Below are 17612 nucleotides of genomic sequence, written 5' to 3' on the forward strand. Positions count from 1 at the left end.
GAACCAGCCAAATACATTTAGCTGCATTAGGTGAAGGAAATAATAGTTTCATTTTCCATTTTAAGTGCAGAAGCCAATAGGGCTGGCAGATAAATCATACTTGAGCACTGACAGGACAGGGTCTTCTACACCTGGGGGAAGGAAATATGGCAGCTGGCTTGATATACAAAACACCATCACCTTGTTGCTGCTGCCTGCTCCCAGAATCTGCTGCCTGGAATGATAACCTTCCTCTGCACAAGGGCCAGCACTTAATTTCTTAGTTTGCTTTTTAAAATAAAAAAAATGAACTTACACAATATGATTTGGGGCACATCTCTCCTCTCGTTTTTAACTAGTAACATATTTGTTTTTAATTGATCGAACTGGGAAAATAACAGAAACAATAGGATTGACTGTTCTTCTTTCGTCGTGTTTGTGTATGTGTGAAGTAATTTATAAGTGTAACTCGATTATGTTGCTCTTGTTTTGTTCCTGTCCCTCAAAAAAGTTCTGCTGACTGATCTTGGTACGTCTTCAGAATTGTAAGGAAGTAGTAAAACGTACCTGGCTTCCCTACTACCCCATTATACTTCAGGAAAAGCAGAAATATACTTTGCCTAATGAAGGATATTGTGTTGAATGAAACATTCATATGAAAGAATTATCTTGAATATTCATTCCTTTATTGCTTTCTAATGCAATGTGTTTCCTGTAGATAGTTTGAGGAAATTCCTTGTATAGGGCATGTGACAAAGTATATATTTGGAGGCCCCTTTCAAACAACTATATCTATACTGAAATGAAGTGTGTCATGGTTTCCTGTGACTGCCACTCCCCCCCCCCCCCGGTTAGTATATTTAAGTTTCAAACTTTGCTATGCTTTGTTTTCAGTGAAGTTCTCTGGGCATCATGCTCCAGCTTGGTCTATTTTAAATAGTTGTAAAGCTTCTCGGATATAAATACAGTACATTGTTAGAAAGGTTAGATGCTGGTCAAGTGTTTCTTGTCAACTGCTTCATGTTCTTCACCTTTTCGAGTTTGCTAGGATGGCCCTTAATCAGACATTGGCCAGCTCCAGTTAATTACGACCTAGATCTTTTCCACATTCCAAAGAAATCCATCTTGTGTTGCATTTCTCACTTCAAAGGACTTTTGACTGAATGATGATTGCTGATCAGTTTTCAGCAGAGAGCTGGACAGAAGGGCTGAAAAAAATGTGATTTGCTGATTTGGCCTTGCAGTCGTAGGGATGGGTCTGTGTGAATTAGCTGACCTTTGTTCCGTCACTGTGACTGGGGTTATTCTTCTGGTTGAATAGTTAAAATAATGCTACAGTCATTTTCTTCATTTTCTCATACATAAATTCTGGGTCTTATATATTTTTCACCCAATCTATTTCCCCCAATGAAGCTTTATGTTGCTAGGTTTGTCTGTTGAAGTTCAAATGAACTGTGACCCTAACTTGTGTCTCCATCCTTCAGGATACCTGAAGTATTACTTAATTATAATGTATTAAAAACAGATATAAAATGTGGCAATAAGTGTTAAACATGGCCTGCAGACACAAGAAGATTGGAGACTGTAGTTAAGGAAAACTGGGGCTATCTAGTTAAAGATTGTCAGGTTGGCTGGAACGTTAAGAAAAAATAAAATGCTGCATTTCCTTGGAATTCCTTCCCACTAAAATGTGGTGTTGACTAGATTAAATTCTGGGAACACTGTCATATTTTAAACTCCGGAAATAGAATCTGATTTTTTCCCCCACTGGCAAAAGGAGGATTCCTGGCTTATCATCAACTTCTGCTTCCTCATTAATCATATTCTCCCCTTCCCGTTCTCTGATATTACGTGGTTCAGACTGTGATAAACCATCCTCATAATAAAATCTTTACAACAGTGTACATGTAGCTACTTTTAAAATAATATTTAACAAAAATAAATAATGATTAATTAACTATTTTTAAGGGACGCGGGTGGCACTATGGTCTAAACCACAGAGCCTAGGAATTGCCAATCAGAAGGCTGGCGGTTCGAATCCCTGTGACGCGGTGAGCTCCCGTTGCTCGGTCCCTGCTCCTGCCAACCTAGCAGTTTGAAAGCACGTCAAAGTGCAAGTAGATAAATAGGTACCGCTCCGGCAGGAAGGTAAATGGCATTTCCGTGCGCTGCTCTGGTTCCGCCAGAAGCGACTTAGTCATGCTGGCCACATGACCTGGAAGCTGTACGCCGGCTCCCTTGGCCAATAAAGCGAGATGAGCGCCGCAACACCAGAGTCGGTCATGACTGGACCTAATGGTCAGGGGTCCCTTTACCTTTACTAACTATTTTAAAGCAATATTGCACAGTAATCATAAATCCTGCAACTACAGAGCAGAGATGTGAGTTTCAAAAGTATGATATTAGATGTGAATTTCAAAATATTAGATGTGAATTTATAAAAGATTGAGTAATAAGTTGCAATATTTAAATGTTTGATAACTCTCACTTTTTCTTGACCGAAGCTTCAGAGCAGGTAAAAAAACAACTCATTTTTTTGTTTTCCGGAAAAGGGGGAGGTGCTATCAGGTTGTTATGGCATGGGCACAGGCAGTGAGAAGGCTTCCAGCCATTGATTCTTAAGCAGGCAGCCAAAGGTTTCATTCTATCTGTTAGGTTTCCAAGGGGTTGCTCGTGCGCAAGCAGGCAAATCTCTCCCTGGCTGGCTGCTAATGTAAACTTTATCTGTCCGGAGAGCCACTCACCGGTGGCTGACTCAATCACTGGCAGAATCCGTGAGTGGGCGTTTCTTAAACTTCTTCTAGCAAAGAAGCTCCTTGACGCCCAGTCTCTGCCTTCCCTCTCTGCGCGAAAGCCTTCTGCGCAGAGAGGGCGTGGGCAGCGGAGGACCCCTTCCTTACCCGCTTGTCCCAGGCAGGGAGTCGTGGGACTACCTCGCCACATCTGACTCCTGCACCCCCTCTCCACTGGAGCTGCGTTTATTCTCTTCCCCAGAAGAGGGGCTGCTTCTCCCGATCCCTGGAGGCTCTCTATAATCCCTCTGGCTTTTGCTCTCTCCCGCCGGCACTGATGGCAGTTCCCTGACACTATCCCTATGGATTAGAGTCTCATTCAACTGCCATATCACAGAGGTGTGGACAATGAAGCCTGGTGGTTTGGCCAAGTTGTTGCGGTTTGTTCTGTATCCTCCCTTGCAAAGATACTGTGGACAATTAAGTGTTGCAATTGTACAGATATTTAGCACCTTGCTTAAGGTTCGAATCCCCGCAACGGGGTGAGCTCCCGTTGCTTGGACCCTGCTCCTGCCAACCTAGCAGTTCGAAAGCACGTCAAAGTGCAAGTAGATAAATAGGTACCGCTCCGTCGGGAAGGTAAAACGACGTTTCCGTGCGCTGCTCTGGTTCGCCAGAAGCAGCTTAGTCATGCTGGCCACATGACCCGGAAGCTGTACGTCGGCTCCCTCGGCCAATAAAGGGAGATGAGCGCCGCAACCCCAGAGTCTGCCACAACTGGACCTAATGGTCAGGGGTCCCTTTACCTTTACCTTAAACTGAAAAAAGTGTCTTTCTTTACCTCAGAAGGGGGGGTCCCCTGCTGTTAACAGTTACTTCTCTGCTGGGGGGAAAGTTGCGTGGCTCCCACCTATTCTGGTTCTGTCCCCATCCTCCTCAGCAAACAAACACTTTACGTTGTATCATTCCATCCATTAAAAGCTGCTACAATTTGTAATGTAAGTTCATGCCATGAATAACTGTTACATTGCACAGAAGTACAGTGGTACCTCGGGTTAACTAACACGAGGTACCTTTGTACTGTACAGTAATTCCATGAGGATTTCTCCCTGATAAGTATGTACAGGATTGTAGCCTGAATGGATAAGTCTGAAAGGTATCGTGCAGAATTCTATATCTTTTTCGAGAATGTGGAATCGAATGGAGGGTTATTAAGTGGACTAGAACTTGGGAAACCAGGGTTAAAATCAGCCGTGAAGCTCAAGTTGAGACCTTGGATCAGCAACTGTCTGTCAACCTAACCTGCCTCCTTATAGCTTTGCTGTGAGGATAACATGGAGAAAGGGAGACCCATAAATGGTACATTGAGCTCTTTGAAAGAAGGGTAGAATGGATATAAATGTAATATTACAAATAAAGAACAATAGACTTTTTATTATCTTCAGCTGCCTGTTTCTTATTTTAAATTGCACGAAGCCCTGTTTGGAATCACGGGCCAAACCAGCTGAGACACAACCAGTATATTCAGGCCTACAGACATTGGGTTTTGCATGAAGACCTTCAGTAAATCAGATATATGATTGTCTGCTGGGATAGGCTTGCCCGGGGGTAGGGTGTGCATTCAGGGTACAATATACTATCCTGTACTACATGTTGGCTCTGCACACTTGAGTTCTCATCTGAAGCATCCCATCCACCACCCTACTTTTGTAATAGCATTTTAAATTTGCCAAAGTGTTTCATAGGTTTTTTTTTTAACCCTGTTAAATAGATCACAGTGCAGTTCTAGCAAAACAAGAACAACTCTACTGGGATCTTAAAGACAACTTTATTAAGGTCTAAGCTTTATTGGACTACATTTCATTAGATACTTAAACTTTCATGGATTACTAACGACAATTTGCTAGCCTTTAAATAGTTACTGGACTATTGTTTTGTCTCTTGCTGTAAGCCATGGCTAATTGCCTACCACTTTGATTTAAAGTCTGTTAAAGTAATAAACCCAATATTAAAACAGTGAGCCTATGGCAGAGAGGAGCAATTTTAAATTACCGGTAGGTTTCTAGATCATTCGGTGGACTGTTTGGTTTGCTTTTTGTTTTTAAGTGTAAATACAGTGGTACCTCAGGTTACAGGCACTTCAGGTTACAGACTCCGCTAACCAGAAATACTACCTTGGGTTAAGAACTTTGTTTCAGGATGAGAACAGAAATTGTGCGGCAGCGGTGCGGCAGCAGTGGGAAGCCCCATTAGCTAACGTGGTACCTCAGGTTAAGAACAGTTTCAGGTTAAGAACGGACCTCCAGAATGAATTAAGTTCTTAACCCAAGGTACCACTGTACAAGGCTCTTACCAATTGGTTTACTGAGAAGAAAAATGTGTAGGCCAGTCTTCCTCAAACTTGGCCCTCCAGATGTTTTGAGATTACAATTCCTATCATCCCTGACCACTGGTCCTGCTAGCTAGGGATCATGGGAATTGTATGCCAAAAACATTTGTAGGGCCGAGTTTGAGGAAACCTGGTGTAGGCCTTCAAGGAAATAGTTCCGGCCAATGTAAGAGCATATGTATGGTTCTGATAGCTATACTAGGCTAATCGATTACCAAGGCTGCAGACCTACTAAAGTGGTATTGTGGCTGTATGCTAATTAATGTATCTTGATTGGCTGAATTGCTGAAGATGCTCCTCCTTAACGTAGTTTTTGACACCCGAGGTATATTTTTTAGGACCCACCTTATTTTTATGATTGTGGGTTGTTTTAAATTGTTTTTCGTGTTGTTTGAACGCTGCCTTAGGATGAACAGCATGTCATAAAACTGTTATCGTCATGAAATTAGGTGGGGGATTCTGCTGTACTGCTGGGGGTAAGGAGTTTGCAACATTAATAGTGGAATAAAAGGTTTTCACATGTTTTTGTCTGTCTGGTGGTGGATTAGGGGCGTCCTGGTCACAGCAATAGTTTTTGGCATTAGATTTGGCTGACTGGTGCAGAGAACAGATGACCAGAGAACATGTGCTTAGTAGAAATAGCTCCAGGTTCTAAATTCAAATGAAAAGATAGGAGTATCTGAGGGACACAAAATAATGTGACTTTCAGATTTTGAAAACACTTTAAAAAAATTTACTTGACATTCGACTTCGTAGGACAGCGCCCTGGTTTTCCTTGATGGGTCAACCTTCACTGACTTTGCCTCATATTTTTTGAGGACTATTTGTAGTTGATCTCAAGTGAACATCGGTAAATAAGACATTTTCACATAGACTTTGTTCTCTGACATTATTTTGGCATTCTCTTGTTGTGGTTTGTTGATATGTGTGTGTCGATGTGACTGCATTTTGATTTAGTAATGTTGTTTATGTATCATGACTCTTGAGGTTTTTTTCCTTGATTTTGTTTTCGTTTGAGGGGTCTCTTTAGTTGCACTTTTTAATTCATGTTAAAACTATGTTTTCTGTTTGGCACACAGCATACAGCACGTCCATATTGTAACTATTTAGTTCTTGAAGTGGTAGATTGTGTTAGTGCTTCATTTCGGAGCTTGTAATTAATCTTTTGAAACTGAAGGCAAGCTTAGAAGAACTATCACATGGAGGATTGAGCCTCAGTGTGACTCATCTATGGGACTGGTTCTTTGTGTGTGCATATTTTAAATAAAGACATGCAAATGAATGATCTGTGATATTTTTACTGTTCGATAGGAGATGCTGTTTTAATCTCCTTTTAATGGCTCGATTGACTGAAGTACTTTTTAAAGAAAAAGTCAGAATTCTAGTAGTATTGATTTAAAACAGGTTTTATTATTTACTACTTTGTGTTTGTTTGCTTTCTAGCTACAGTATTCTCTAAGAATTTGGATTAATATCACTGCAGTAGAACGATGGGTTTTTGAAAGCAAGTGAAGGTGCCTAAAATACTCTTCATTATTCTGGTTTCCTGGCCCCTTTAATCCTGAAAGAGAAGGGAGAAAAGAACTAAAATTAAAACCAGTATCTGAACAGAAATATTACCATGGTTATTGAGATTGCTTGTTTCATTCAATGAAATAAAACAACAAAAACTTTACCACCCAAATAAATACTATTTTAACAATAAAACAATCTTATTATATATTTGATTTTTTTTAGTTAAGAGGCATAGGGCTTTTAGTTACAAACTGGCATGAATGGTTGGAAAGTACTGTGACTTTGTTTACATGTTTATACAGAGGCAAAGTCTTGGAAATGAGCTGCAATTTCATGCAATTTCAAAGATATAGGCAGAGTTGTGGCTTGAAGGTGAGTCATTTTCATCTGAAATATGTATTAAGTGATATTTGCCTAGGAGTGGGAAGGACTATTTGAGTTGATATGGCAAATAGTACTACTTTAATATTTTTGTTTTTCGTAATTTGTAATGGTTCATATGAGATTGTTGCACGTCAGCTTAATTTGAAAGATGGCTTCACGTCAGCTTAATTTGAAAGATGTGAAACAGCCAATATGGCTTTTCCTGGACCATCTCACTTCTTCTTTTTTTTAAAATTCTGATTATTAAAATAAATATAAATATTTTTTAAATGATACCTTTTTGGTTGATGTATTTATGAAATGTAATGCTATTGCAATGATTTCTTACCACTTCTTCTTGCTTGGTCTTGTCAGCTGGTGGCCATGATTCAAGGGGTGTATCTGGTATCATTGGAGGCAGGGGAGGCATTGGGTACATCGGCTGGTTTGGATTCCCTGGTTGCTGAGGGTGCATTGGCTGGTTTGGACCGCTTGGTGGCAGTTGGTGCATTGGGTGCTCTCCTCCATGTGGTTGAAGCGAGTGATGAACTGGTCCCACATGACTTGGTTGATACTGTGGCATGATTGTGTTTTGCCCAGTCATCGGCACGTACGGGCTATGACCATGACCAGGTTGCGGCATTTGTGGGTTTGGATGTGGAAACGGCTGCTGTTGTGGCTGCATTTGATGGAGGTGCATTGGATAATGAGTTTGGTGCATCACTGGCCCGGCATGGTGGTGCATCCATCCTCCCATGGGCTCATAGGCATAATGTGGATACTACAGAAACAAATATTAAAGTTTTATTAGAAGATTTATATAATATTGATTACTTAAAATAAGTGAAAAGGTCAAAGTGGCAGCTGATTAAAGATATCTATGGGCAACAAAATATTTTTAGAAGCACTCTATTGGGACAAATAATGTGAAGGCAGTTACTCAGAATTTTGAAGGGCAGTGATTGTGAACTATGCTGCAGCTTTCCACAAGACTTTTTTAGTCCTTCAGATGTTGCTGGACTTACTACTACTTTCTTACTGTTGGCCATGCCAGCTGTTGCCATGTTGGCTGCCCTGTATCACTTCCAGTAAAGCCTGTTTTAAATAATCTGGACACACCTGACCTTCCGAAATCTTGGCTTGAGAAATCAGTTCATAGGTTGCATATGTTATAGATGCCATACCTGGGGTCCCATTAGTTTCTGGTACCACTTTAAAGGTGTCATCACCTTGAAGATACAAATAAAGAGAAACATTTCTAAATAGCAAACAAACATTTCACAAGGATTATTTCATTTAAATTGTTGAGAAAGGATAGAATTCAATCTCGTGCTCTTCCAGTTGTTTGATCTGGGCAAGCATTGCCGCTTGTCAGAACAAACAGGCCCTTTCTGTTTCTTGTTCTGGGGGTCCTCCTAGCCCCTAGAACCAATTTTGGTGATGGGGGCAGTAACATGCAAAGGGAGGGAGCCCCATTGTACAAGCAGAAGTCCTTGTACAGGGCTTCCACTGACATGGCTGCTTAGGTGAATCCTGCACTTAGTGTTCCAAGTTAACAGGCCATGATAATAATGTTTTGTTCATTCGGAAGATCTCGTGCAGGCACCCCAACCCCACCTTTCCTATGTCTTTCTTAAATAAACTTCTGTGCTATGAAATCACACCACACATTAAATATCCAATGAATTATGTAAAATCGGTATCCCCAGATGTATTCTCCTTTGATCCCTAATGTTAGGTTCCGTTTTGACTTGATTGCATATTTCCATTTCAAGTAAGACTGGGCTTTACTTGCTTTGGGAGTTTTCCTGTTGAATGCAAGTAAAAATTATATTGTATGTTGTTAAGTATTTGGTTTTATTGATCATTTCGATTAGTGGTGCACTTGTCTGTAGGAACAATAAAGTTGCATTACAAATTCCGTTTCCATCACATTTAATTTCTCTTCTAGTATATCAGTATACGTTTAGTCACCTGAATTTAGCAGAGTGAAAGCAGCATATTTTGTATTTAATCGCATCACCTGACAAAGACTACTAAACAAATTCACTTTCCCCCTGCTGATTAATAGTGAATATGTTTTGTGCATGCTGTCATATCTAGTGACACAAGTCCTGAAGTGATCTACTTTGTTTTTAATTTACACACAAAGAACATGAATGAAAAACTTTTAAAAGGTTGTACCTCGTAACTGAAATTGATATAGCCAGGATGTTGTGGCAACTGTGGAAAAGTGTAAAAAAATAAATCACACATTTGCATTTGGAGATAACTTCAGTTCATTAATTCTTCCCAGTAAATGTTTTAGCTACGACTTTGGATGAAGGGTTAGGTTGAGATACTTGCATAGTTCATAGTTTGACATAGGCCAGTTGACATACTACTTTTTTCAAGTGTACATCTAAGAAGATTTAAATGTACACTTGAAAATGTAAATTTATGAACAAGCAGAAATACATGTTTTTTCAGTAGCATATAATTGACATAAACACTTATTAGGAGGCCAGAATTGCCTGTAATCCCCTTTTTGGTTTGTTTCCACACTGGCAAACTTGCACTGTTACTTCACAATAAGTGAATAGGTCTGAGCTATTTCCTGAAGGCATGTTTTTACACACTATCTAGATAACTTCAATCATCTAGTATAAAATGCTACATGTTTTCCTTTACCGAGCAAGATTCTCATGCAGTAGAAGTGCAAAAAGACTCTCATCTTCACCTGTTTGCTAACTGTTAAGTCTTGGGTATATATCTTTCCTGACATATATACATGCATACTTTACACATTTGCTAAAATCTTCTCCATGCGTATGCTGCTGCCTCCTATTGTGTCCATAAAGCACTTTTGAATATAGAAAGAGAAAATGAATACAGTATTTGCTAGGGCTGGTATACCTATGTTCCTTTCCCCACCACCCATCATTTCAGACCTTTTCATAACAATTTTTTTAAGGTTGCAGCTGTACTGAGTAACTACAGTACTTGGTATACTACATTATCCTTGTCATAATAATATTAATAATATTATCTGTATTGCTTTTAAATATTTTTACGTCGGTGTACACTGCCTTGGTGTTTTGTAACAGGGTAGTATATAAAGCATTTTAACTACTACTACTACTACTACTATTGTAAAAAAAATTGGTTTTAATTTGAGAAAACTCATCAATAGGTTATGGTAATACAGGCTTCCTCAACCTTGGCCCTCCAGATGTTTTGAGACTACAATTCCCATCATCCCTGACCACTGGTCCTGCTAGCTAGGGATCATGGGAGTTGTAGGCCAAAAACATCTGGAGGGCCAAGGTTGAGGAAGCCTGTGGTAATATATGTTAATGCTTAGTTTTCTTCATAGGTATGTGGTAAATCAGGGTTTCCCAAACTTGGGTTTCCAGCTGGTTTTGTACTACAACTCCCATCATCCCTAGCAAGCAGGACCAGTGGTCAGGGATGATGGGAATTATAGTCCAAAAACAGCTGGAGGCCCAAGTTTGGGAAACTCTGCTGTAAATCTTCACCTGTCGTTTAACTCTGATTTCAATTAGTGAAGAATTAAGTTACTTGAAATTAGCAATTAGCACTTACTGGAACAGCAAATGTAGTGCTTAAGAGGCACATAACAATAGTCCAGCCCTCCATTTTCCTCATGGCAGGTCCTGCAATATACAACATACAAGAGAAAGTTTCCACACACACACACACACTGTTTATAGGTCAAGCCAAAGTATACAACCATATATAATTAATGTTGTTATGTCTCATTTGTTCTTTGTTAAAACAACTTTTAAAATGTAAGGTGAGCTGTACTGTCTCTGTTGGAAGTTAATGGCTTTGGGAGGAATGCAGTCAAAGTCTATTTTACACTAGAGAGGAAAACGTAGGCACATCAGTTCTCTCCACTGAAACTAATACAGCTGAATGTGCTTAAGTTGGAAGCAATGTCTTCATGGATTTTAACCTCCAATGTGAAAAACATAAATTTACCCATCATCTTCCACATCCTAAAATTTGCAGCATGTTATTAATCTGTAGCTTTGGCCATCTTGACCTTGGTTTAACATTATAGAGATTATTTTTGCATGTCAAGGAAGCATGCACAGACTGCTAAGAAGTTCCCGATTCTTTCTTCTTCCTGCTAATCCTTTGTTGCACCAGGAAAGAAGCAAACCATGCTGGCTGTATGCTAACCAGCACTTATGGTTTGTTTCCTCCAAATAAATCACAGCAAGGAAGCCAGGATTTGTTTGCACTTAATGCAAAGCTAGCCTCTTGTTCTTTTCCTTCTCGGTATGGCGAAGGATTAGAAGGGAGTAGAACATATCAGAGATTTTTGGTAGTTCACTTTAAACCATAGTGCGTACTAAACCATGGGTTTAATGAGACATGCAAACTGGTCCACAATTTGATATTTGATAATTTAGTGCATAGCCTTAGGTGTACATTGACAGAGCTATTTTTTTCAATTATACAATACGGTGGGAAAATAATGTAGTAGTATGGATGTTTTAATTATTTGATGTTATAAATTAACAGTTTTAATAGATTAAAACTTATAGTTCATTTAATCAATGAAGATGGAAAAAGCAAATATGTCCTCCTTTGTCCCACATTTGGTGAAAAAAGAACCTAAAAATGACATTTTTTGCATTATAGGCACATAAAGCTGACATGGCTCCATTTAAATAAAAAAGCAGTGCATCTATCAAACGTGTTTTTCTATAATACCAATAAGCCTTAACATTGAATAAATATTTCATATTCCCCAGTGGAAAGTGAGTGAAAGATAGCTTTTCCTACAATACAAGTGTTAGCCGACCAGATTGTCAAACTGCTTTCTTACTTAAGAGTTTCCACCAATTCAAATCTCTCAAAAAGGCATCTTCTGTACATGATTTAATTCATCAGTTAATTGACAGCTTAATAGCCCAATAGCTAATTAAAGACAAACAATCAGTTAACAGGTCTGATTGTTAATGAAAAGAATAAAAAAATCTGAGAGCAAGGCTGCAGCAGAGCAACTTTTAATTAAGTTCTAAAGATGAATGCTGGCATTACAGGAAATAAGATAATGCACAGAAGATCTTGAATGTTCACCATTAAAGTCTTTATTTCAAAGTATTTGAATATAAGGACACTAAGGGAAAATTTAGAACTTGCATACTCTGCCCACTTAAATCTCCACCCCGTCCTTTTTTGGGGAGAAGGGGAGGACAATGCAGAAACTGCACCCCAAAAAAGCTTTCACATAAGCAATATGCATGTTATTATGAATGAAGCTTCTATTCTGTGTCTTAAAATCTCAGTGGATAAAGAGAAACGATAAATAAGCTGTTGACATAATGAAGAAGTTTACCTCTTGGAAGTACTCCTTGAATCTTGCTGTGTGTGTTGCTCCAGTAGTCTTGGTAGTGTAAGGACTTAACTTCAGCTCATATTTAAACTGTTTTCACACCTCTGACAGCCAATGAACATTTAGCTTTTTAAAAAAAAAACCATTAAAAAACCTGCTGCATCATGTGTTTTTAGACATCAAATCATGCCCGGAACTGAGTATTATGATTAGAGTGTGCAGTCTTTTATTATGTTTGCATGGCTTGGTAAAACATATTCTTTTGCAACTTCTAATTCTCTATGGGTCTTGTGTTGGGTTCAGTTTCTAATCTGCAGTTCTGCTTGACTTCAGTTATAATTTGATCCTTTTGTACAAATTCACATATAGTTCATTTTAAAATAGATAAGAGTTCTGTTATGGTGGCTGCAAGGCAGAGGAACCTACATATCCAATCCCTGACATTGCTTGTGCCAGCCAGGACAAAAACCAGGTGAGGTGGCTTTTCCCAGTGTTGTCATGTCATGTCCCACCCCGCTTCCAAATAGTTTCTATGGGGGGGAATTAACTATACCAGCTTCAGGGCTGGCATAGCCTTCCTCACATATTATTATTAATATTATTATCTCCATTTATTACCCATCCTTCAGCATCAGGTCGTAGGGTAGGTTAACACAGTTTAAAAATCAATATTAAAAACAGTTTAAATTACAGGCTTCCTGAACCTCGGCCCTCCAGATGTTTTGTGACTACAATTCCCACCATCCCTGACCACTGCTCCTGCTAGCTAGGGATCATGGGAGTTGTAGGCCAAAAACATCTGGAGGGCCACGGAAATAGGAATTTAGAAGCATTCTGGGGATGTATTGGAAGAAGGTCTCCCTCAGTTATACCCCACTGTTCTCCTTTTTCTCTCGCACTGTTGGAACATCAACATATAGAAAAGCATTTGAACGGTGTTTTGCTTTTTAACCTCCCTGTTTGTTTAGCCCTCTTTTTCTTCTCTAGACTCCATAGTGTGCAGTCTTCTTTCTCCACGCCATCCATTACTTGGCTATTTTATCTTTCCCATGTCCCTGTGGCTCCCTCTTTTATCTCTCCAACTCATAGTGCACCGTGGCTATTTTCTCTCTGCACTTCTGCAGGGCTTTCCGAACCCCAATCTTCCCATTTCCCATTGTCTTCTTTCAATTTTCTTCATTCTGGACACTTTTGTTCTCTCCCCATATTTCTGCTTCTCTTGGTCGAATATTGTAGCAACATGTCATGGGTCTTATGCTTTCCCAACAATTCATGGACTACGAAAGCCTGTGGTGCAGGAGAACCATGCAGTTTGGGGTTTTTGAAGATTCTGAGGTGGGAAAAAGAAGCCAAGTCCTTCACATATATCAGAATCTAGTGGGAATTGGTAATGATAAAGGCACTTTCCTAATTTTGATAGAGTTTGGGCTTAGCTGTTCCCATAAAGATCTGGGCGGACTTCAAATACAGTCGTACCTTGGAAGTCGAACGGAATCCATTCTGGAAGTCCGTTCAACTTCCAAAACGTTCAAAAACCAAATCGCGGATTCTGATCAGAAGCTGCGGAAGCCCCGTCAGATGTTTGGGTTCCAAAAGAACGTTTACAAACTGGAACAATCACTTGTTGTGGCGTTCGGGAGCCAAAATGTCCGAGTTCCAGGGCGTTCGACAACCAAGGTACGACTGTAATAGGTATACAGTGGTACCTGAGGTTACATACGCTTCAGGTTACAGACTCCGCTAACCCAGAAATAGTGCTTCAGGTTAAGAACTTTGCTTCAGGATGAGAACAGAAATCGTGCTCCGTCGGCACGGCGGCAGCAGGAGGCCCCATTAGCTAAAGTGGTGCTTGAAGTTAAGAACAGTTTCAGGTTAAGTACAGACCTCCGGAACGAATTAAGTACTTAACCCGAGGTACCACTGTATTCCAGTTTGTTGCAAATAGAGAGGCGTTTGTGATCTATCTTTAGGCCTTAACTTGTGTCCTGGTGTAAACTAACACACACAAACAAACTATTAAGGAAAGGGAGGAGAATAGATGCATTGTATTACACATATCTAACATTTTATAACTTTACATTTCACCTATAGTCCTTGCGCGCGCGTGCACACACACACGGAATCAGAAAACTGGATATGAACTGCGTATTGCGGGATTGTGCTGCTTTTTGGGGAGCTGCAACATCCATATGTTTACTTGTTTACAATAAATGGTAGAGCTATACATTTTGGTTTCCTTTTCACAGAAATAACGAAAGCTATATGCCAGTGTTTAGTCCCCGCCCCACTTTAAAACAAGTACCAGTACAGCTAGCAACACTAGCCAAATTATCTGTTTAGCTTATAATTTCAAGGAGTTAAAAGAATTTGGTAATTAGATGTCGGGAAAACTTCCTTGACTAAGCGAGAATGATGTGTGTGAATAGCATTTATGGCAGAAGATGAATAGCTATGGTAAAAACAGAGTGAAAATTGTTTGTCTGTCCAATCAGCAAAAAACCCCTCTTGTATTAATAGAAGAGAGAGAAAAGTTTTGTTTTTTTAAAAAAAAGAAAAGAAATAAATCTTCTGTATTCATAGTAAGTCACCCCAGAAGATACAAATATTTAGTGGGAACCCATTTGTTTCTTCAAGATAATGAATAATAGAATCATATAACTGCAGAATTGGAAAGGATCCATCTAGTACAACCCCCTGCAATGCAGGAATCTCAACTAAAGCATCCATTATTGTGAAATTATTATGAAATGATTTGCAACAGTTAATATCAAAAGTACTATAACTGAGCTGTTGTGATGTCTTCCAGAAAAGCTTAGCAATAGCAATATAGGGTAAATTTAGCTGCAAGGCTACCTAGAAATTTTGCACCAAATCCCAGGATGGAGCAGAAAGTATGTTGCTGCTGTCCATGCAGAATTCTGGGTCAGTATAGTTAGTGTTCACATTGGCACCAGCTTTCATCTCTGGGAGCAAACTATTGTTTCATTGGCTTTCAGCCTAACTTTTCACTTTGTGAACAGAAGGAGCTTTGGTTCATGAAAGGTGAGTTTTGCTTGTGGAAGGTTCCCCCCTTCCCCCGTGAGTAGAACAAAAAGTTGGGATCGAAGCCACTGATTCCTAAAAATAGGAAAGCATATTTAAAAACAATATGTAAGGGTAACAGTTTCCAGGAGCCCTTACAGCTGTCTTTTTCTGATGAGGAACAGCTGCTTGGAGTCTTTTCTCCCTAAGTTTCAACTGCCCAGTAAGTATTTATTATATTTTGAAGACATAGAAGACATATAGCGTGCGTGCGCACACACACACACACACACACACACACATTGTGATTTGCGATATATCACCATGCTGAATATTATGAAATCATTACCACGATGTGGACTTCAAACTGATTTTGGACAATGTATCAATACATTGCCCAGCCCTAGCCTACATCTCAATAAAACTTTATTTATTAAAAAAAAGAAGCTCATGAATTTGAATGGGTTACCAGTAAGAAAAGGTGTTTAAGCCAAATTGACATTGGTTCAACGGTGGCTGCTTTGGTTATTGTAGGTACAAACTGATGCGCTTTGAAAGCCATTTCTTTTTTGCAGTCTAGAATCCTAATCCTTTTTTTCTGCATCTTTTCCAACTTTGCAGTATCCTTTCTGAGGTTTGGCAACCAGAATGGTACACAGTACAGTGGTACCTCGGGTTAAGTACTTAATTCGTTCCAGAGGTCCGTACTTAACCTGAAACTGTTCTTAACCTGAAGCACCACTTTAGCTAAAGGGGCCTCCTGCTGCCACTGCTGCACGATTTCTGTTCTCATCCTGAAGCAAAGTTCTTAACCTGAAGCACTATTTCTGGGTAGCGGAGTGTGTAACCTGAAGCGTATGTAACTTGAAGTGTATGTAACCCGAGGTACCACTGTATTTGTATAACGGCATGGTGATTGTGGCATTTTTATTTTCAATTCCTTTCCTAATGATCCCTAGCAAGGAATTTGCCTTTTTCACAGCTGCCGCACACTGGGTCGACATCTTCATTGACCTATCCACCACCACTCCATCCCTGGTCAGTCACCATCAGTACAGAACCCAGGCATGTGTATGTCAGATTAATTGGCAGTTTGCTATCTTCTTTGTTGTGTGACTGTTTGTACATATATACAGGTGCACTTTTAGAACAGTGCTCTGCAGACAGTAGCAAGGGATCACAAACAATTACTGTACCAAGCTTAGCCCAGTCCAATCTTTGTCTTCTTAGAAGCAAGTCTTTTGCTTTAGTAGGGCCTGGTTCCACTGCAGCCTCAATGCATCTTAACTGTTTCTAGATATTTTTTTACACCTTCATGAAAAGAATTGAAGATTACTACTTCCATCAGATTAGCAGTTTCTCTCTCATCAACTCATGGTTGGAAAACTGGTTGAATCTGGTGTTATGGTTGTAGAGGCTGCCTCTTCATTATCCGCTACCCAGGAAGAAAGTGAGCCAAGATTTAAAAGCAGTCAAGTCCTACCCCAGACTACAAGAATGTTGCTTGGACCAGACTTGTGTAACTTTCTAGCTACACCCACACACCCTTACGCACAATGGGGGTCCCACAAAAGAAAAGATAGAAACTCAACAGCCAGGGCAGAAAGAGAGGAGAAAAGAGAGTCGAGTTGGGTTTTGCAATGAGTAGTGGATTTCAGGAATGGAGAGGAAAGAAAACAGAAATTTGGGATCAGCCAGGAAGAACAAGAGAGGAAAGATTATTGCTGATAGGAAAATCAGCACTGTGCTTCAGCTCGGGGGGGGGGGCGGGGAAGGGGAGGAAGGGATATGGCACAGCAAGAGATGGGAAGAAAGGATGGGAACCAAGCTGAGGACTGCTTCAATGATCTAGTAACAACCATGGGAAGGCAGGGAGGACAGGCAGGTCAGGGAGCCTTAGCAAGTAGCACTTGGAGATAAATTGGGCTGAGCAGAGAATGCTGCTCTTAACAGGATGATTCTTGTCGTGCTGCCTGCCCTAATAGCTTAGCAATGAGCCATGTGCAGATAACCAGTGCTATGGTGCAGTGAAGGAAGGAAGATTGGTGAAGGCACGATAGATATTGGAGCCTGTTCACCAAGTCCTTAAAGCCGCAGCTTCCCATTTTAAATTTTGCACCTTTGATCTCCTGCTTGGAGGCAGAGCTGGAAGAATATCGAAGACATTAGGACTCGGGACCCTGTGTGGGAGAAGGTTGAAGGAGAAAGCTCTTCTTAGTACCAGTTCTGAACCTAGGAAAAAATAGGGTTTTGACTTGCATGG

At 40.0% G+C, this 17612-nt stretch overlaps 2 protein-coding genes across 7 annotated transcripts in view; one reads left to right on the top strand and one right to left on the bottom strand.

Annotated features, from left to right (window-relative positions):
* The window catches only part of ARHGAP6 (Rho GTPase activating protein 6), a 193694-nt gene that overhangs the window by 115991 nt on the left and 60091 nt on the right, over window positions 1–17612 (top strand). The window lies entirely within an intron of this gene.
* Window positions 6491–12460, bottom strand: AMELX (amelogenin X-linked). The gene is made up of 6 exons (XM_081001459.1): window positions 12332–12460; window positions 10564–10634; window positions 9163–9201; window positions 8163–8207; window positions 7328–7759; window positions 6491–6661 (listed from the first exon to the last, which is right to left on the bottom strand). Exons 2-6 carry the CDS (start codon window positions 10624–10626, stop codon window positions 6656–6658), a joined length of 585 nt encoding a protein of 194 aa, XP_080857585.1. The 5' UTR covers window positions 10627–10634; window positions 12332–12460; the 3' UTR covers window positions 6491–6655.

Source organism: Podarcis pityusensis, assembly GCF_964106645.2.
Source record: "Podarcis pityusensis genome assembly, chromosome: 4".
In the NCBI taxonomy this organism is placed as follows: Eukaryota; Metazoa; Chordata; class Lepidosauria; order Squamata; family Lacertidae; genus Podarcis; species Podarcis pityusensis.